The 20,764-nt window shown below is 50.4% G+C and overlaps 1 protein-coding gene across 1 annotated transcript; it reads right to left on the minus strand.

Annotated features, from left to right (window-relative positions):
* Nucleotides 1–644: 644 nt before the first annotated feature.
* IGSF22 (immunoglobulin superfamily member 22) lies at nt 645–19,843 on the minus strand. The gene is made up of 22 exons (XM_036325633.1): nt 19,493–19,843; nt 17,185–17,319; nt 16,806–16,942; nt 15,599–15,698; nt 15,478–15,517; nt 15,095–15,269; nt 14,129–14,242; nt 13,449–13,611; nt 12,526–12,798; nt 11,381–11,665; nt 10,569–10,693; nt 10,342–10,483; nt 9,924–10,220; nt 8,560–8,862; nt 7,357–7,530; nt 7,035–7,163; nt 6,023–6,319; nt 5,477–5,565; nt 5,089–5,281; nt 3,261–3,560; nt 2,161–2,490; nt 645–864 (listed from the first exon to the last, which is right to left on the minus strand). Exons 1-22 carry the CDS (start codon nt 19,599–19,601, stop codon nt 794–796), a joined length of 3,981 nt encoding a protein of 1,326 aa, XP_036181526.1. The 5' UTR covers nt 19,602–19,843; the 3' UTR covers nt 645–793.
* Between the last annotated feature and the right edge of the window lie 921 nt (nt 19,844–20,764).

Consider the following 20,764-nt stretch of genomic DNA (forward strand, 5'->3'; position numbering starts at 1 on the left):
AGGGAAGCCTTGGGTGGTTTTGAATAGTAGAGGGGTTGTATAGTTATGGGGATATGACAAAAGGCAATGCAGGTCCCTTGTGGGTATTGAATGAATCAGTGATTTTCAAAAAAGGGTTTTTACAGAAATCTCTGATAGGAGATAGCAAAAGAATAAGTAAAGGAGGGAGGCTCAAAGACCCCTATCCCCCCCCCCCCTTTTTTTAAAGGGAATGATTCCACTGCAAAAACAAGTTTAAAACCTAGAGCTGGATGACTAATCCTTTCTAGCTCTGAGATGCTCTAGTTCTCAAACGTTGGGAACCCTGGGCACTAAAGAGGCAAGGTCCCGAGGCCCTTCAAACCCCAGAACTTTGATGACAGACCTACATGATGGTAAAGAAATGGGAGGGAACAGGATGGGGAGAAGGATGAATCAAGCAAGACTTGCCCACCCATGCCAGGAGAGGAGGGGAGTGTGCAGTGTGGCTACGGAGGAGGGGAAGGCAAAGGCCCAAACGGGGGCTGGTCACTCTACGTGGGTGGGTTTGGACTAAGCTCTCAGCAGCCTGGGTTGTGTGAATCCCCTTTCCTCTTCCACTTCCATCTCCTTGGTCCCTGCTGTACATCAACTGTATACCACCCTCAGAGACAGGAAAGGGTGAGCTTGCTCAGTTTATTGTCCCATCCCTTCACTGAATGTTTACATTGACAAGCACCAGAGAGCAAACTGGGTTTCCCTCACTGGGGCCATACAGAGGACAGGCCAAGAGGACCCACATCACAACATCCTGATGCCGGGCCTGGGATGGAGCTCACATAAGGTACTTTGATTTCTTCTGCAGGCTCTCGGTGACTGATGCTAGAATTGTCTTGTCATCTTTGTCTGAAACAGCAAGGCAAGTGTTTGTTAGTTTAGTGATGCCAGGGGTAAGGGAAACTCCACATAGCTGGTTACTATGCAGGAACTGCCCGGGACCCTCAATTCTTCCCTGGGGCTGGGCCCCAGTTCTAGTCTCCCAAGGTCAGCTGAGTGTGTGTAGCCAAGAGCTGCCAGTTATTCAGCACTTAATATTTGCCAGGCACTTCCATGCACTATCTCACTCATCCCTAAGAAGTTAGATGAGAAAATAGGTGCAGAATGGCTTGCCAAGGTCACACGTCTGGTCAGTGGTGGAGCCAGGGCCCGGGCCCATGTGTTTAACAACCAGAATTGAGTTGTCAGGGATCTTTCTCCAGCTGTGGAATGAAAGCTAGATATCTCCCACAGTGCCTTCCCTGGTCTAGTTCTGTCACGTAGTTCAGCAGCCACTCTGAAGGCATCACCTCAGTGTGGCAGGCATTTAGCTGACTTGAGAGACAAAGCAACAGGACAAGGTCCTTTCCCCAAGAAAAGGCATCTATAACAGGATGAAACAGGTCCATAACTAGGGAGACCATGGACACCAATGGAATGTCAAGGGGAGTTCAGGGAGTGGCAGTGGATGAAGCTTGGAGAGGTAGTTGTGGGCGGGGTGGAGCCTTGTTGGTTGGGATTTTATTGAGAGGATCATGGGAAGGCTAGGAAGTTAAGCAGGAGGGAACAAGGAAGGTCAGCTTTGCATTTAGTTCATGTTACTAGCTGTGTAGCTGTGAAGACAGTCGACGGTGTAGGAAGGCATCACATACTTCCCCTACATATGCACACACGAACAGAAATGTGGCACATGCATGCAGAGTGTGGGCATCCACTAGGTTCCCTTTAGCCCTCTCCTCATTTGTGCCTCCCATTTCCCCCTTATCCGAGACCAGTCGTTTTTAATCTTGAATCACTTGCAAAAATTTGTAACCTGAAGATTCTTTCCATGACTCTGCCAGAGAGATTGTGATTGGGGAGTCTGGTTCAGTGTCTTTTTCAAGGCAAGTCTAGGCCTACCAATGATTGCAAACTACAGTCTGCTGAGGGTTTGCCAACTCACATCTGCAGGGGCCAGGCACATAACAAATGACATTGAGGGTGGAGAGTGGTACCAAATAGGGCCAATGTTTAATCACCTGATGGCAGATTAAATACAAAACGTTGCCAGCCATATGAAGAGAGTCCACAACTCCCAGGACTGCCCTTTTGTGCCTCTGCCCCAGATGGGAAACAACCCGTTTCCCATGCCCACCCCACCCCAGGCTCTTCCCGCAGCACTCTTACCATAGACCGTGAGTGTGCAGCTGCTGCGGTCCTTGCCCAGCTCGTTCTCCACCAGCACGCTGTACTCGCCGCTGTCCTTGAGTGTGCAGGTAGGGATGACAATTGTGCATACCCCGCTGGTGGAGTTGTACCAGAACTTGGAGTTGGCTGTGATGTTAATGTCACCCTTGTAGAGGGTCACAGTGGGCCGGGGATTCCCAAGGAAGGCACAGGTCATGGTGCAGTCCTGGCCACGCAGCACCGTGTGGGGCTTGAGCGGAGTCAGGAAGCGTGGCGCGTGGCGCCAGTCCTTCTTCTCATACGGCTTCAGCTTGGCGCTCAGGTCTTCGACTGCGAGGATGGAATGCAGAGGCTGTGAGCATCTCCAGGTCCCTACCAGCTCGGAAGGTGCCCTTGAGACCCATCACATGGAATTTTGATGACCTGGGTTAGACTCCCAGATGCCACCAACTCTGGGGACTGACTTTTTATTGCTTCCTAAAGTTCTACCACCACCCTCCCACCCACCTTACCACTTCAGGGTTCCATGACATAAGCCAGGTCTGCAGGGTTTTATACTTTCTAGACCCTGGAGTCCTAGTCTTCTTTCTAGCCACCGGCTTCCCAGAACTGAGGTGTTATCCTGCTTTTAATTCCCCCTCCAAGCTTTCCTCAATGTCCTCCCAGCCTCCATGGTCTCAGCGCTCTCCTATATAGCCCTGCATTTCACATTTCCTGACACCGTCCCCGCCCTTAACCCCTTCCCTCCACAGTTGCTGAACTTCATGCCCACTCCCTTCTCCTTGGAGACCCTTCCCAGTCCCTCACCGCCTTCATCCCCTGGGCTCAGGACCACTCTCAGCACTACACCCTGCCCCTCTCTCTGGCCCAATACTGCCCCCCCTCCCCAAGGGTACCTCCCCACCTCCACCTTAGTCTCACCCCTCAGTGTACCCCAAAGGTGGCTTCTCCCCTAGGCTTCCTGACCTTTATTGCTCTGCCCAGCTTCCCAATGTTCCCACTCCCACCTCAGTGGTTCTCTGATTTTACCTTAAATCCTTGATACCCTCTTGCATGAGGGATCTCAGACATAACCTGACCCCCTAAACACCCTGACTCACTCTTGTCCTTGTTGACGAGCCAAGTGTCCTTGGAGTCCAGTGGATCACTGTCACCGATTTCGTTCCGAGCCAACACTCGGAAGTAGTACTTCCTGCCAGGGAGCAACCCGGTCACGGTGTACTTGTTGCTGAAGACACGCTCTGCGGCTGTGAACCAGGTGGCGGTGCTTGCATCCCGTTTCAAGATGACATAGTGAGCCTCACCGTCCTCCTGCACATCAGGGCTGTGGTTCCAGTTCAGAGTCACGGTGTTGGGAACCTCCTCAAACAGCTGTAGGTTTGTGGGTGGCCGTGGAAAATCTGGAATAGTCAGCAGGTCCATCAGCCCGTAGGGGTTTAAGGCTTTATTTAAGCTCCCAGCACTCTCTAAAATTTTATTTTTAAAATAACTGACTTTGCCGGGAGCCGGTCCATCCTTGCTGTTTCAAAGGACCTGGCATATATGGCATACTGTTCTTAATATGTTTGCTCACCTTCTTGGCACTATGTATTTTAACCAAGGTCTCTGAGAAAGGTTGTTTCCCCAGGTAGGGATTTTCCCCTGAAGTAAGGGAGGGAATAAAACCTCTTAACTAAGTGCCAGGTGGGTAATTAATCACTTTAACTACGAACAATCATGCTTAAGCTACATAATCTTTACTCCCTGGAATGAAGATAAGAAACGCCCTAACCTTTGTAATAGAGATTGATAGGATTGAATCAACTGGTATAAATACAGATGTAATAAGACAGCAAGAGACAGAACTTAGAACACAGAACTTAGAACACAGAACTTAGAATACAGAGCTTAGAACACAGACAGAAGAAGACAGAACCTACACTGAGAACCTCGACACAGAACCTACACAGAATCGAGAGACGGAACCTAGGCACAGAACCTACACAGAACATTCTCTAGAGACAGAAGAACTTCGCTGGAGAGAACATGGTAAAAGATCCTGGACTGAACCTGACTACAGAAATTGGCAAGAGAACCTGACTAGAACCTGGTGACTGAACCTGGCTGGAGAACCTGGACAGAACCTGGCTGAAGAACCTAGCGAGGGAACATGGCTACAGAACCTAGCTGGAGATCCTAAGCAGAACTTCGCTGGAGATCCAGACCAGAACTTGGCTGGAGTTCCTGGCTAGAGATCCTGGCTAGGCTGCTGATCAACTGAACGCTGTCTCCGTGTCATTCCTTCTTCGCCGACTCCGTCCACACCTTTGGGGAACCCCTGGACCTGCTGGGGTTGGACCCCGGCATGACTTGTCTTACAAATTGAGTCTTTTTTAAAAAAATGTTTTTATTGATTTTAGAGAGAGAAAGGGAGAGAGAGAGAAACATCAATGATGAGAGAGAACCATTGATTGACTGCCTCCTGCACTCTCCCTACTGGGGACCCAGCCAGCACCCTGGGCATGTGCCCTGACCCGAAATGACCTGGTGACCTCTCAGTGCATGGGATGACACTAAAGACTAAACCAACTGGGCCGCACTGGCCAGGGCCACCCCAGTTTTTAATGGATTATCTTCCTCTGTCACCCATTCTCTATTCTGTTTTTCTGAACCTACTCTACGTATGTCCTGAAGCTCACCAGGTAGGGCAGCAGAAGCTGAAACAAGGGCTTGGTCCTAGTTCAGTGTCCTTGGAGCTTCAGGACAGAGAAAAAGTGGCAACAACCCTCCCCATTAAGGCAAAGGCAGATAAAGTCTTACCTTGTGGCACCAAAGAAGCCTTCACTTTCTGAAGGAATGATTTTACAGTGGTAGGAAAGCAAGCACAGAGGGAGCTATATTTTGGAGACTGTGCAGGGATGCTCCCCGAGGCCTCTGCTACTGCCATACCTGCCACGCGTACATGGATGTCGTAGTGTGCCTCTCCAAACTCATTCTGGAGCAAGATGCGGTACACCCCCGAGTCGGAGCGCTTGGTGCTGTTGATGAGGAACTGGGAGTGGTTTTTGCCCTTGGTGATAGTTTCCCTGCCTTTGGTGGGGATGCCATCTTTCTGCCAGATCACGTTGGGAGGTGGTGAGCCCTGGTGGTGACAAGAGATGGCACCAGGGGTCACCCAGGTGGTATTTGGGGGGCAGGTTCTCCCCCAATGTTGAGGAGTCTCCTGCCAGGCTCTCGTGTCAGCGCCTGGCGAGGAGCAGAGGCAGAGACTACGAGAGCTACAGCAGCTATCTTGGTTAGGTGGTGGACACTGGGGCCAGGGTCAGGAATGACTCACAGAGAAGGCAGCATGGATGCAGAGGGCTGTCCCAGCACGAACCACCATGTGACTCTTCAGCCGGGCGCTGAGGTCAAATTTGGGGGCAGCTGAGATGGAGGAGACAGAGATTGGGGCATCCTTCTCTCTTTCCAGAAGACTCAGTGTAAGCCTCCCCTCCAAAGCCTTTCCCAACCTCTCCTTCATGCCCTCATCATAGGCCATACAGACATCTAACAGCCCTGCACCACTGTGAAGCATTTATTTGTTTTCTCATCTGTCTTCCTCTAATATGAAAAACCCTTGAGGACAGGCCGAGTGCCTTATTTGTTTCATTATCCCTCTCATCTCCTTTGGCACACAGTAGATACTATTTGGCACATAATGAGGTGTTTTTTGTTTTTTTGGTGGGGAAGCCCCTAGGATCACCCCTGGCTCTGTCCAGGCACAACAAGTATGGATGACTTTTTCTTGGTCACAGTATGACCCAATTTTCCTCTGTGGAACGAGGTCCGAGAGAGGAAGGTTTGGAGGCTAGGATAAACCCCTGGCCCTCTGTGCTCTCACCTGGTGGTGGCATGGCACGGACCCCCTCGTCCAGCTCCACGGGCTCCCCAACCCCAGCCTCATTCACAGCCCGGATTCGGAAGAAGTATTTCTGCCTCTCAGTGAGGCCTCCCACCGTGTAGCAGGTGCCCGAGATGGGGATCTTTGTGCACTTGGACCACTCTTTGGAGTCTTCAGCTCGCATCTCCAGGATGTAGCCAGAGGGTGGGTCTCCCTCTGCAGGCTCCCGCCAGGCCAGGGAGATACTGGAGTTGGAGGAATCAGATACGTGCAGGCCCTGCACCAGGCCTGGGGGTTCTGGGGCACAACACGCATCAAGTCAGCCCCCAAACTCATTTTCACTCAATCCTGTGAAATCCAGTTCCCACATTCAATAGCCCTGAAAGCTAACTTCACAACTTCTATCTCCACTCTCACAGTTAATACCTTCAATACCTGACCTTGCACACTCAACGATCTCCAAGTTCAATTCTCTTACTGACTCAATACTTTCACCCTTGAAGTCAGTATCCTCCAAATTCAACATATTATACACATTCAACCCCTCTATATGCAACCCCTCTATATGCAACCCCCCTGTGGCCGGCAGTCATAGGGACTGCCTGTGGCCGGACAACCTTTAATCCACCTATCTCCACCACATCCATTCATATACAGTATTGCCACCTCAACTCCTAAACTCAACACTCTCCTACCATCTACCTAACACCACTACTCCATCCTCAACCATGCTTCTACTACTTCACTTAATACTAGAAATACTCAGAGTTTAATAAAATTTTTTTTTCCTAACCTGCCTCCTCACTGTCTCTGGTCTCAATCTTTATTTGTTGGCTTTCTTATGTGTCTGAATTCTGTCTGAATTTCTGGTAGGCTGGAAGCTCCCAGAAAGTGAAGACTCTTTGATACTGCCCCCTCCCAGCCCATTACACTTTCCCATAGAAGCAGTTCTCTTTCTACGGTGAGTGGGCTAATTCCACTATGTGTTGGGGCCTGGCAGCCCCTAACTCACTGACAGGGTCTCTGGCCACCACTGAGTTGGATGGTATACTGGGATGTCCAGGGCCTGCCTTATTCACAGCTATAACTCGGAATTCATATTCTGTATCCTCCAGGAGACCATCCACTGTGCACTCGGTGCCTGAAATGGGAATTTGAGTGGTCATGAGGTCAGGAGGTCCATGTAGTAAGAGGGCAAGGAAGAGAGGGTCGTGGATGCTATTAAAATCCCCAAAGGAATTGGGGAAGGGAGTATGTTCAGATCAGCAGGGGTCATGGTCCACCCGGCAAAGCCTCTCTTAGTCCCTTCTGGGCTTCTGTCTCCAGGCACTCACCCTGGATGGGGTCCTTGTTGAATGGCACCCACAGGTTACTGCCTTTCTTCCTTCGTTCTACAATGTAGCCGAGCACTGGGGCTCCCCCATCCTGGGTGGGGGCATTCCACGTGATGGTCACGGCCTCTTTGGTCACATCAGTCACTTGAGGCTGGGAGGCAAGACCAGGGGGCTCTATAGGGGATGGAGAGAGGGCAGAGGTTAGGAGAGGGAGCACATAGACAGTTGCCCACCCCGTGCTGACCTCTGGCTGCCTCCTTAAAAACATACACACAACATAAACCCATGATTCTTAACTCTGGTTGCACATTAATATGAAGTGGGAAGAAAAAAGGAACAAAAAACACACCACCAATAATTAGTGTTTAGGTCCTACCTCCAGATAGTTTAATTTAATTGGCTTGGGGTTGAGGCCAGGCACCAGCATTTTTAAAAAGACTTCTGGTGATTCTACTGTGTAGCCAAGATTGAGAATCACCCACTTAAACCTTCCAACATGTGTCACCCCCAATGCCCCTGTTTTTTAAAAATTTATTTTGTGTGTGTGTGTGTGTGTGTGTGTGTGTGTGTGTGTAGAGAGAGAGAGAGAGAGAGAGAGAGAGAGAGAGAGAGAGAGAGAGAGAGAGAGAGAAAGAGGCTGTTACACTTATTTATGCATTTATTGGTTGACTTCTGTATGTGCCATGACCGGGGATTTAACCCACACCTTGACATATTGGAATGACACTCTAACCAACTGAGCTACCCAGCCAGGCTGCTCCAGTTCTTAAGGTACTGTCTTGACACGTTGGGACATGGGATCAGTTGGAAGGAGTATAGCAAGTAATTAAGTAGTAATCTTAATTAAAATATTGATGTTATCAAGGGTTTTCTTTGGAAAAAATCTTAGCATGGATTAAGGTTATCCCTAAAGTAACATCTCTCACTTGGGTTTGGGGTGATTTCTGAAGTGGAGTCAGGTCCCTGGAATTGTGCACAGTTTTGGAAATATACGCAGGAGTATGTTATGCATGTGCTCTGACTGGGGAAAGTTTAGAATTCCTGCCCCACAGGATGTTTGGCTCTTACTCTGGAATCATCTGTCTCATGGGTGGCTAGAGAAATGACCCTGTGAAATTCCCCACAGTCCAGCATTCCTCACTGGCTCAAGGCCCCCATCCTGAACCCTGAGTTTGCCACTGAGCTGTGGGCTATCTCACTGACCGATAGGATTTCCTGCAAACACTTCATCTGTCTCCAGAGGGTCGCTCACTCCTTCCGAATTGACGGCCAGGATGCGAAACTGGTAGGCTTTTCCCTCTTCCACTTTGTTGGTGGAGAACTGGGTGACTTTGCTGTCCACTTCGCCTATTTTAATCCAGGACTTCTTGCCGACTGCCCTCCGTTCCACTATGAACTGTGTCACAGGCCGCCCACCATTGTCCTTTGGGGCCTTCCACTTCATGTGCACACAATTACCCGAGAGCTCCAGGAACTCCACTCGGCCCTGGGGAGGCTTGGGACGGTCTGAGGAGAGAAGATGCCGTCAGAATGGGGCTTTGGAGCAAAGGGTCACAGGGATTCATCCCACTTGCCAGTGGCCCAGCCAGACTAAAACATAGTTAGATTCTGAACTTTCTGGATGCCCCCCAACCCTTCCCTGTGTCCACTGCCCCTCCTTCTAAGACCTGTCTAAAGATTTGATCCTTGCCCCCGCGTCTCCTGTCTGTCTCGGAGTGGGTAGGCTAAAGACCTGAGGGGCTTTGTCAGACCCTCATCTTGTCCCCTTCCAGACAAGATCTCCCCCTCTTCTGAGCTTCCAGAAGTCCAGTGTTCTCTGGTATTAGACATGTTAGAATTACATGTCTACAAGTCTCTGTCCCTTTTGGGTTGAGGGACTGCTGGGGATACTTCACCTCTTGTGTCCTCAGGACTAGGAACACAAAGGAGGTGCTAAGTTTTGCTATTGGATTGAACTAAAACCCAAACCTTCCCACCCCACCGCTTGATGGAGATGCAGGAGGAGGAGGTGGAGATGGTATGGGTGTGTTGCAAGTGGAATATGAGTTCACTAAGGTCAGCTTCTCATCTCTTTACTCAACCTTATGCTCCGATCCATCTCAAATCCCATTCCCACTCTTATTCCAAGTTTTTCTCCAATCTCCTTTTATCCTCAACCCTACTCCCAACTCCAATGCTCTCCCCAACCAACCTCACTTCCATCCCTAAAATCCCACCTCTTTTACCTCATTGACACCATACTCCCAACCATGTCCTCATCTCCAAGTCAATAACAATACTTAAGTAACATTTGAAGGTCTATTATATGCTACGCACTATGCTGCGTGCTTTATTCACTTGAAGTAGATACTTTAAAAAATCACCCTCTTCCACAGGGAAACTGAGGCTTAGGAAGGTTAAATGACTTGCCCAAGGCTATCTAATTAGGAAGTGGGGCTTCTGGCTACAAAGCCAGAACTCTATTACCATTCTCAACCCAAACTCCAACTCTGTCTCCAGTCTGCCTCCTACCCTGAGCACTGGACGCAGGTGCCCTCAGCCCAGCCCACCCAGGGTCCTGCCCTCACCCAGCACGTTGAGGTGCAGAGTGGCTGTGGCTGAGCCATGGTCATTCTTGAGCTTGAGCAGGACAAGGCCACTGTCCTCACGCACGCAGTTGGAAATGGTGAGCAGTGCCTGGTCTTCTCTGCGCTCCATGGACACACGTTCCTCCTCTGTCACCTCCACGCCATCCTTGTACCATATCACTTTGGGAAGTGGCTTTGCCCGGAAGGGCACCTTGATGTTCGCAGTGTGGCCCACCTTCACAGTCACTGGATGCGCTGCTAGTGCCTCCAGTAGGGTGGGGTCAATAGTAGGAGGATCTGCAGGGCCGGGTGGTAGGGAAGACTCACCCAGTGAGGGTAGGGGAGGAGTTGAGGGGGTGGAGGAAGAGCATGTGGGTGTGGCAGGCGTGGTTGAGGTTTGTCTACAGTGGGACCTTACCTGCGATGAATACTGAGGCTTCACTCTCGGCGCCCTTGGCCCGGAATGTGTACTTGCCCTCATGCTCTGGGCCCATATTGGGGAAGATGAGCTTGTGCACCGCACCCTGCTTCACGATCTGCACGCCTGGCAAATCCGTGATCTGGGGGCGAGAAGTGGGTGTGAGTGCGAGTGTGTGCCCCCTGAACCCCTTCCTCCATGGTCCCTTCCCTGGCCCCTGCTCCAACCTCCTTGCCATCCTTCAGCCACACGCCCTCCACCTTCTCATCGTTCAGCACTACGCACAGCTCAGCCGGACTGCCTGTGGCCGCATGCACATCGGACATCCCGCTCTTCACGCTGGCCAGACGCTCTAGGGAGAAAGGGAGCAGAGGCTTTGGGAAGGGGCAGGTGAACTGTATCTTTTAAAATCATTTATGATGAGCAGGAGGTTTGGAAGTGGTCAATGGGCGATTGGGAAAAGGTCAGTGTGGGAACTGGAACAAGTTAGGTGAGGGGTTGGGGAAAGGTTAGTGGCACTGGGAACTGGCCACCAGGAAGACGAGGAGATGACTAATGGGGTTGGGGTGGGAGTAGCCAATTGTTCGAGAATGGTCAGTGGGACTTATGATGCTCAGTCAAAGAAGGAGATTAGATGGTGGGGATGCAGGTGGTTGGTGGAGTTGGGATGATTAGTTGTGGTGTTGCCGGTCTGTGGGATGCCCAGGGTCATTGGGAATTGAGGGTGGTAAGGATCAGTGGGCAATGGTCTGGGCTAGTGAGTGGGGTCTGGTCAGGATCAAGGGGTGTGGGATGATCATGGTTGCTGGGGCTAGTCGGAGGCTAGAAGTAAAGGATGGATGAAGTAAAGGGATTTTGGATAGAGTTCAAGAGATGGGGGATGATCAGGGTCTAGGGAGGTAGAGATGTTCAGAGCCTGGGAGGTCAGAATGTGGGAGATGGGGGTGGTCAGAGTTGGGGAGGTAGAAACTGATCATGGTCTGGGGGAGGGTTGGAGTCATAGGGGGCTGATCCATATCCAGACTGACAGGGTGTGTACCCTCCACGGTGACTGTGGCAGTACTGTAGTATTCAGTGGGGTCCCCATCCTGCATTGCGACCACGGTGTACTCGCCACCGTCACTGAGCTGTGCATCCTCAATGATCAGCTCTGCTCGCTTGCCCTCATGGTTCATGCTGTACTTGGTGCTGCGCTCCAGCAGCTGCCCATCCTTCTTCCAGCGCAGTGTCACGTCCTTGGATGTCAGCTCACACTCAAGACATGCACGGCTCCTCTCTTTCACACGTACATTCTTGAGGGTGCTCACAAACTTGATGGGGATGCCTGCGGACAGAGAAATGCTTGGCCCCCAACCACCTACGTCCTCTTCTGCAGCTACTTGCTGCCCTGTTCATCTTTTTGGCCCCAGAAAGCACAGGGACTTGTGACGTAGAGCATGTTTGCTTGCTAGCTGACTGCAATGCACTCATTCTCTGAGTCTCAGTTTCCTCATATGTAAAATGGGATACATGCCCCCCTGTAGCCCCAAACATAACGTCATTGTCTCTCTGGTGTCTGGGTCTTTACACATGTATTCCCTCTTCTGAGAATGCCCCCTCCTCTCCCTCCTTCTCTGAAAGCTGAACTACTTTTTTGTTCTTCTTGGTAAAGCTTGGCCAACACCTCATCACATTCTTTCTGACATTGCCAGGTGGTGCCTCTTCTTTGTGCTCCTACAGCTTCTGTGTCTCCCTCCATCACAGTAATGATAATTCCATGTTGCATGTGTCAAGTGTGGTTTCCATGTGCGACATGTTTCTTGGTGCACCCTCATCATAAGGTACAATCCTCCAAACTAGTTACAAGAATGTGACTAGTCAAGAGTGATGTGCTGTAATATATGTAATAGGTGATATAATAATTTCTTGGCCCATGATTTTCCAGCTGACAATAAGACCCTCATATATCTTGACTTCTTGCTTGAAAACTTCTGTTCTAATTCCATTTCCACACGTGCCTCTCCCACTACACTAGGAGTTAGTGGAGAGGCAAACCCTCTCTGTTTCTAGTACCCATCAAAGGGCCTTGCAAAGAGGAGATGGGTAGATGGGTGGGTGGATAGATGAATGAATGGATGGATGGTTGAATGGGTGGATGGATGACTGCATAAAGCCCACCCCTCAAGTTCTGGCCCAATCACTCACGGTCAATAGTGAGCTGGGCCTTCTGTACCAGGTCCCCCACTTGGGCAGAGAACTCGCCGCTGTCACTGAGTCTGGCATCCTTAATCTTAAGTGTATGGGTCAGACCATCCTCAGACACTGAGATTTCATACTTTTCATCCCTCTTCAGCTCCTTCCCATTGAACTTCCACACAAAGTCGGGCACTTTCTTGGAGAGACGGATCTCAAATACAGCTGTCTGGCGCTCTGTCACCTTCACTGGCTTCATCTCTCCCAAGAACGTCAGCGGCTCATCTGCAGCAAAAAGTAGGAGGGCAGTCACTGGACTGCATCCCTGGTCTCCCCTGAGGAGTGGGATGGTGAAGGGAGCATAGAGACTCAGGTGTCATTGGCCTCCTGTAGCCCATAGTTGGGGAAAGTATCCTTCCTTTCATTCTGCTCGCAAATCCTCTAATGGTGTTTATATGATCTCCTCCCCAGGGATCTTAATGGCAATTTTAAAAAGCACTTGTGTAGTTTTAGATATGTGCCAGGAACTCTTCTAGCTAATGTGCATATAGTAATGCATCCAATTCCCACACAAGTAGATTCTACTATTATTCCCCTTCTTACAGATGGGGAAATGGAGGCAAAGAGAAGTTAAATAACTTGCCCCAAATCACACAGCTCATAAATGACAGAATCTGGGATTTAAACCCCAATAGTCTAATTCCAGAGATTGTACTCTTAACCACTATACTACACTGGCCCATGGCACTTACTATCGCATAGTCCTCTCCCTTACACCACTTGTCTCCCTGCTCCATGAACTCCCATTCCCATGCAGTCCTTTCCTGCACAGCCCCACAGTCCTCTCTTCCATATCCCCATGGACCCCATCCATGGCTATTTCTCTCCCTGACCCCGACCATGTCCTCCTCGTGCCCCAATGCCCACACTCATACCCAGCACTCTGAGCTCTGCAGTCATCCGCTTGTCACACACAGACAGGCTGTAGATGCCTGCGTCGTTCATATTCACGTTGGTAATAACCAGCATGTACTTGGTGCCCACCTGCTTCACATCATACTTGCCCAGGGAGTACTGGATCCTCAGTGGTTCAGTACCCTGCCACATGAAATAGGTAGGAAAGCTGATGAAGCGGTTTAGGAGACTTTCGGAGGTCCCCATTTCCCAAGGCCAGTCTGAACTGGAAGACTGCCATGTCTACCTCCTTAAGAACCTAAAACACACCCAGAGGCCGATAAGATCTCTTTAGCCTCATCCTCTGGCTCATTGGGATCCAGGGTCCCTGCCTTCCCTAAGGCCTGAACTCTTACTATGCATGAGTTCATTTGATGCTTTCTCTTAGAGGCACAGAGACCTTCAGGACCATCTCATCCCGTCTTTTCAGATGGGTAGACTGAGGCATAGAGGAAAGTAAATGTCTCAAATTAAACAGCAAAGTGGTAGAACAGCTAAGAATAGAGCCCAGCTCCCAGCCAGTTTTTACCACATCAGGCGGCATCCTCTTGATGGGATGGAAGAAAGGACATGGTTGATGGAAAATGAGAGGGTCTGCAAAGGGAGGGGGTGCAGAGAGGAAATGATATTGTAGGGTGGGCCCTGACTAGGTGCTCCTCACCTTGACCCATGTCATCTTGGTATTGGGGTCCTTCAGCTCCATGATGCACTCAAAGGCCACCGTGGTGTCAATCTTGGTCTCTATGTCTTCCAGGGGCTTCAGGATCCGGATGGCCTGAGAGATTGGGATAACAAAATGGCCGTGTTGAGGGTGCCTGAAGCCTGCCCAGTTTGTGTCCCCAATCCTGGAGGAGCTCCCCAAGGTCTGGGGAGAAATGACTAGACTGATTAGATAGCTTGCTTCCCCCTAACTCCTGCCACTGATCAACTGGAGGATTTAGGGGGAGACAGATAAGCTAGAGGATGAGAAAAGCAAGTACAATGTAAAGCAGGTGAGCACCATTTGCAGGACAGTTACTATGGACCTGGACCCATTACATAGATTTTCTAATTCCATTGTAGGTGAGTAATAATGACAAATTGGTTGAGTAAATGAAGGAAAATAACACAAAAACAAATGGAAGCAAAAATATAGTTTTCATTTGGTAGATGAGGAAACTGAGGTTCAGAGAGATGCCCATGTTCAGTTAAAAAGGCAGTAGAACTGGGATTTGAACCTAGGTCTGTCTGACGCCAAGTCCATGCAAGTATATTAGGGAGTGAAGAGAGGAGAGGTAGAAGGGAGGTGACTTGAGTTCCTTTCCTGCTTTTGCTGTAGAGCAGGGGTCCTCAAACTACGGCCCGCGGGCCACATGCGGCCCGCTGAAAACATTTATCTGGCCCGCTGGGTGTTTTTGCCGCCGCTGTGTGCATAGGAATTTGTTCAGAGTTTTTTTTTAAACTATAGTCCGGCCCTCCAACGGTCTGAGGGACAGTGAACTGGCCCCCTGTTTAAAAAGCTTGAGGACCCCTGCTGTAGAGTATGCTTTTGAGTATGTGTGTACAGGCCAGGAGACACAAAGGTGCTAGCCCTTTTGGTGAGACCCAGGCCCAGCCTGCAGACCCATGCCCCCCAATAGGCACTGACCTCCACCTCTACTTTTTTCATCCCTTTGAGCTTCTTGAGCAGCCCCCGGAAGTCAGTGAATCCGTGCTCTATGCAGACCTTCTCAAAGTCCTTCTTGGGTACGTTGGCCAAAATCTCCAGCATCTCTTTCTCATCTGTCACTTTCTTCGCCGGCTTCTTGGGAGCAGGGGGAGCCCTGGGAGGAGGTGGCGGACCAAGTTTGGACTCAGCAACTCCCTCGGAAGACAGAGGGAGCTTCTCCTAACCTTGAGATACCCCTCCCCACTCCATGGATTCTTGCAGCAAGGGTCATTAAATCAAAACCCTGTTGAAAGGCCTTCAAGAAGCTCTAGCCTGGAGAATGGGGGAACAGTATCCTGGGCAGAGGAGCCTTCCAGTCTCACCTCTTCTTCAACATCTTTTTGAAGTCCATTTTTTCTTGACCTGAGGACAGAGAGAGGGACAGGGTCAGACAGGGGAATTTGGTTCTTCAGGAGAAAGGCCAGGAGGAGGGGGCTGGCTTACCTTCTGTCACCAGCAAGGACACGGTATAGATGGCATCTGCATGGTCATTGCTTGCAATGCACTTGTAGTTGTCAGAGTCATCCGAGGTCAGTGGCTCTAGCTGGATCAGAATCAGGCCATTAGTAAGGGACAGGGGAGGGGACCATAGGGAGACTTTCTGTAAGAAAGAAAGGCATATTTGGGGGGCTGGGGAAGGAGCTGAGTGTTGGGGGTGTATGTGTGGAGGATTGAACAGCCTCTATGATTTGGAGGTAGCAGTCAGTGTTTATAGCCTGATTCCGCATGGACTCTCCCTCTTGGTGGTGAGATCCTGGAACACAGGGACTTCCTCTGGGTTGTAATTCTATCTGCAGCTTCTGGCAATGGGCTAAGTACTCCTTTCTTTAACACATAATTACTCCTCTGTACCATGGGGCTGAGCCCCTGGGGAAATAGTGGTGAATAAGACTGTCTTGGGCCTATAGCGTGGTATTTACAGCCTAGTGGGCTCTCAGAAAGGGTTTGCTGAGTGAATGAGTTTGTGCAAGGGTTGGCGAAGAGGGGACTCTGGGTCTTTGTGAGAAGAAGGAACCAACTTTGGTTTCTGGGGGAGCAGGGGGGCTCTTTGCTTTTTACAATGGAAGTTGGGAGCAGGACCAGTTGGGACAGGAGTAATTATAGGCCTAGGTCTCCTAGGAATCCATCTCTCCAGACTAGAGGTTGCAGAAGCTGGTTAAACCTAAGAATTATCAGCCTCTGGCAAGACTCTTCTGGAAGACTCTCCTGAAAAGCCCAGGAACCCTACCCGCACTCCCACTCTATGACCAGGCCCTCCCTCCATCCCTCAACTCAACTTTACTCACTATGGTCCTGCCCCTTTCTGGCGACACTGGTAAAGGTTTGTCGCCTGTTCCTTTAGGCTCACACACCTTTTGGAACACTCCTTCTTTTCCATTTGTGCTGGCCCTCTCCTGGTTCTGCCTTTGTTCTGGCTCTGCCTTGCCCTGCCCCTACAGTTTGGTCCCCTGCTCACTCTGGGAAGGCTCCCGCTCCTGACGAGCCTCTCTTATCCTGCTCCTCCTCTAGGGTAATGACAGCCTCTTTTCCCATCTCCCAATTCTGGGGTCTCCCTGTGACTGTCTTGTGGGTGAGAGGACCCGCGGCTCTCCAGGGTAGGGTCCCTCCCTCTGGCCTCCTGGGTAACTGGATCTCAGGCTGGGCCCCGCACCTTCAGCACGTGCTCCTTGTTAATGCTGTCGTAGAACATCTTGGCAGACTCCTTGATGGGGATGCCACTTTCCCTCTTCCAGGAGATGTTCGGTTTGGGGTTCCCCTGCACCTGGGCTCGGAACACAGCTTTCTCCCCTGCAGTGGGCACAGGACGCATGTTCACCTGGTAGTCTTCAGGCTGCACCTGCTGCCTGCTCCCTGCCTCTTCCCAGGGATCTCCCCTCAGCCCAGGCAGGATAAGGAACCTTGGCCTGGCTCTGACAGTGTTTGCTTATTGGAGACAGTGGTGGTGATGGTGGCGGTGGGATGGCTGGGGTTATGGGAAGGAAAGGGAAGCGCCCAGGAACCTGGGGAGACATGCGATGGGGTCAATGTACCCTCAGGCGCGGTGACTGGCTGAGGCTTCTCCACGAACTCAGGGACACTTTCGCCCTCAGGGATGTTGGAACTGCGAGTCACCAAACTGAAGAACTGGACAGTGCTTGACGACGACGACTTAGTCATGACTTCCTCTGTGGTAGGAGAAGAGAGGTCAGAGTGAGCTCCAGGCAGAGCTCAGGCTGGTACTAGAGCACTGGCCTTTTCTTGAGGGGATGGTGTGGAATACTTTAGGCCACTGGACCAGCTTTGACCAAGAAAGGAGGCCCTTAGAGCCTGGAGTCATTGTGTTATGGCACATTTCAACCACCAGGGGGAGCCGATTTCTCTCCCAACCCTTCAATGGTCAATCACCTTTTTTGGGCCACCGCCCTGAGTACTAATATATATATATATATATATATATATTTAAAGGAGACTTCTCTTTTGGGAATTTCTTAATCTCTTGTGCTTGTCTCCTGGAGGTCCTGATCCCCCAGTAGCATGAGGAGGGGCTGGGCTTGCTCCTGCTTGGGAGGCCTGGTAGCTTAGCTGAGCTCTGCTGTGGGCCTTCCCCCTGCCCTCCTGTGGTTCAGCATTCATTGCCATGGAGTAGTGATTCCTGACTGAGGGACAGGAGACATTCCCAGTCCAGTGGGACTACATATGGGAATCTCATCATCTGAAAGAGCATATCCAATGTGGTAATATCTATAATAATAAAAGAGTAATATGCTAATTAGAGCAGACGTCCTTCCGGACAACCTTCTGGATTAAGCTGGGGCTGCAAGGGAAGCCCAGGTCCCGAGTGCCAGAGGGAAGCCAGTGCCAGCAGCCGGGGGAAGGAAGGCCTAATCTTGCATGAATTTCATGCATTGAGCCTCTATAGTTTTATATTTGGGAAACAAAAAGTTATTTTTTCAATATAAACTACACAAAATCTTGTTGGCTTAGTGAGTTAATCACAATTGCTCTGAATCACGGTGCCCTTTCCTTGTCAGGAACTGTGCTAAGCAGAGATTATTTTATTTAATCCTCATAGTGACCCGGTGAAGGAGGTGCCTGTATTATTTCCACCAACCTGAACGACTGAGGAGAGAAAAATGTGTTAAGAAGCCCGGTGCCTGCTGTTAACTAGTGTCAGAGGTCTCAAACAAGCTGTGTGCAGGCCACACCCAACCCGTACATGTCTTATTTGACCTGTACAACGTTTAAACAAAAAGAAGCCCTACATCTAAAAATTGTGAGATTTCACATAAAAGTTCAGATTTTTGGATTCTTGTATTTCCATATGGTAACAACTAGTGGGAGGTGAATATGGCTGCCCCTTTAGATGGGGTATGTCCTCTCAAGTTCACCTCAGTCTCTTTCATGCATTTATGTTCCCTGCCTGGACCCTGAGGGTCAGTGGCTTTAAACTCTGGCCACATATTAGAATCTCTGAGAGTTTTAAAAACAAACACCTGGTTTAACAGTTGGGTGAGGCTCAGGTATTGCTATGTTTTTTACTCCTCTCCCTCTTGCGCCCACACTAGGATGACTCTAACTCCAGCTGGTGCTGATAATCCCTGCTATCATCACTTGAACTTGCAACTTCTGCCCTCAGGTCCCCGGTCTCCTCTTTGCTCTGCGTCACTGACCAGGAGGGGGTGGTATAGCATGTTTATCTGGCTTTGACCTCTGTGCACAGAGGACTCTGAAGGACAGCCTGTCCAGGACTTTGAGGGAGGGGCAATGGCTGAGAGGATGGGGATTCAATATCCTGGCCCCTGGCCATTTGTTAATCACTTTTCTCTAGAGACATGACTGAAACAATCTGTTTTGGTCTGAGGCCATTTCTCAGCTTTTCCTTGGATCTGTCCTCCCCAGGTCTGGTCCCCAAGGGCTGAGAGCCTGGAAGCTGAGGTCACTTGTTTAGCTGTTCATCCTCTCTTGGCTGGCAGCTCAAAGTCTCCTCTCTCTTAAATGGAGCAGGGTCAGCATTACTCATATGTAGATAAGGTGGCTGCCCCCCTAACTCGCTCCGTGCTGAAATTCTACCATCAGGGATGCATGTGTTTGCCTATGGCTCTGATCTCAAGTAATTAAGAGTTCATCAGTCACTCACACACAGCCGTGTGATTGATTTTTTGTAAGCTGTTTTCCTGGGGAGCTGATCTGTGGGTGAACATAAGACTGGCTGAAGCTTTATCAAGGCACAGATTAGAAGCACAGGTTAGGAGAGGGTTGCTCTTGGTACCGCAAATACTGAGGCCACCCAGCCAGCGGGTAGATGTGGAGGAAGAAAGGCTGCCCCTTCCCAATCACCCCTGCCCCCATTCTACTTGCCTCCCACGATCTTGGTTGTCTTGGAGAAGGTCTGCACGTGGGTGGAGGAGCTGGAGAACTCCATGGACACGTGCTCCTGCAACATCTGGTTGTGGTGAATGGTTGTCATGGTAACAGCAGGCGTGGGCACTCACCTGGGAGGACAGGCAGAGGATGAGGCCATGAAGGACAAGGGAGTAGGAGGGAGATTCAGAGATGGGGTGTGTGTGTGTGTAGAGGGGCAGGTGGACACGGGGGGTGAGAGGTCAGGTGAGAGGCAATACACCTTTTCTGTCTGGCCTCTATCTTCTCCCCTTTGTATCTCACTTTCCCAGCCTGGCTACAAGGACCAATGGGCTTGTCCCCCACTGAGTAATCCCAAACTATTCCAAGTTCTGGGAGGAGAGGATGTAGGGCTTAGGTTTATCCTACAAACCAGGTAAGGCCCAGAGGCACTTGAGGATACCTATGGACAGCTACATGGAACGAGGGAGGCAGGGCTGGAGGTTTCATCGGGAGGAATGAAGTCAGATCTAAGAAGGAACTGCCTGACTAAGCCACACTGGAGCGGCCTTGGAAGGAAGCTGTGCATGTTCTCCTGGGCCTTGGGGCCCCGGGCCCTGGTGGAATGCCAAGACAGATGACAGCTCATTTTTCCAGCTCTTTCGTTTGTGATGGAGTGAAGACAGAGTTGATTTCATACACTTTAAAAAAATATTGGTACTTCAATCACATCGTTGAAAAATAAAACAATATAAACATCTTTACGAAGAGGCTCCCTTCCATCTCGAGCCCCCATCTCCCAACCCTCCCCCCACAGGTAAGCACTGGTGGTCTCTAGGCTCACTCATGAAAATATGTCTTTGTCCTTGTCCCCTGCCCCCCCCCGCCCCTTTTTACATGTACGGTAGCCTATTATACACACGATTCAGCCTCTTCCTTTTTCATTTCATACATCTTGGAGGTCTCTCCATATCTGTTCATAGTTTCCTCATTCTTGTTAATAGCCACACAGAATTTCATCGAACCAGCAGGGCAGTTTCTAAACCCCTGCTTTGTAGAGGAGGAAACTGATGTCTGAGTCAGAACCTGTCCAAGGTCACTCAGACTGGAATCCTGGCCTCCCGACTCCCAGTCCAGTGCCCGTCCAGGGGATCCCAAAGCCCTGTTCTGAGCCAGACAGTTTGAGGCTAAACTTTATTCCCCCGCCCACCCCCACCATGATCTCTCTCAGCCTGTCCTTTCTCTTTCTAGCTTCTGAGACCACCTCTGTCCCAGCTCCTGCGGTCCCTC

The sequence above is a fragment of the Myotis myotis genome, unplaced genomic scaffold (assembly GCF_014108235.1).
Source record: "Myotis myotis isolate mMyoMyo1 unplaced genomic scaffold, mMyoMyo1.p scaffold_m19_p_10, whole genome shotgun sequence".
NCBI classification, from domain to species: Eukaryota; Metazoa; Chordata; class Mammalia; order Chiroptera; family Vespertilionidae; genus Myotis; species Myotis myotis.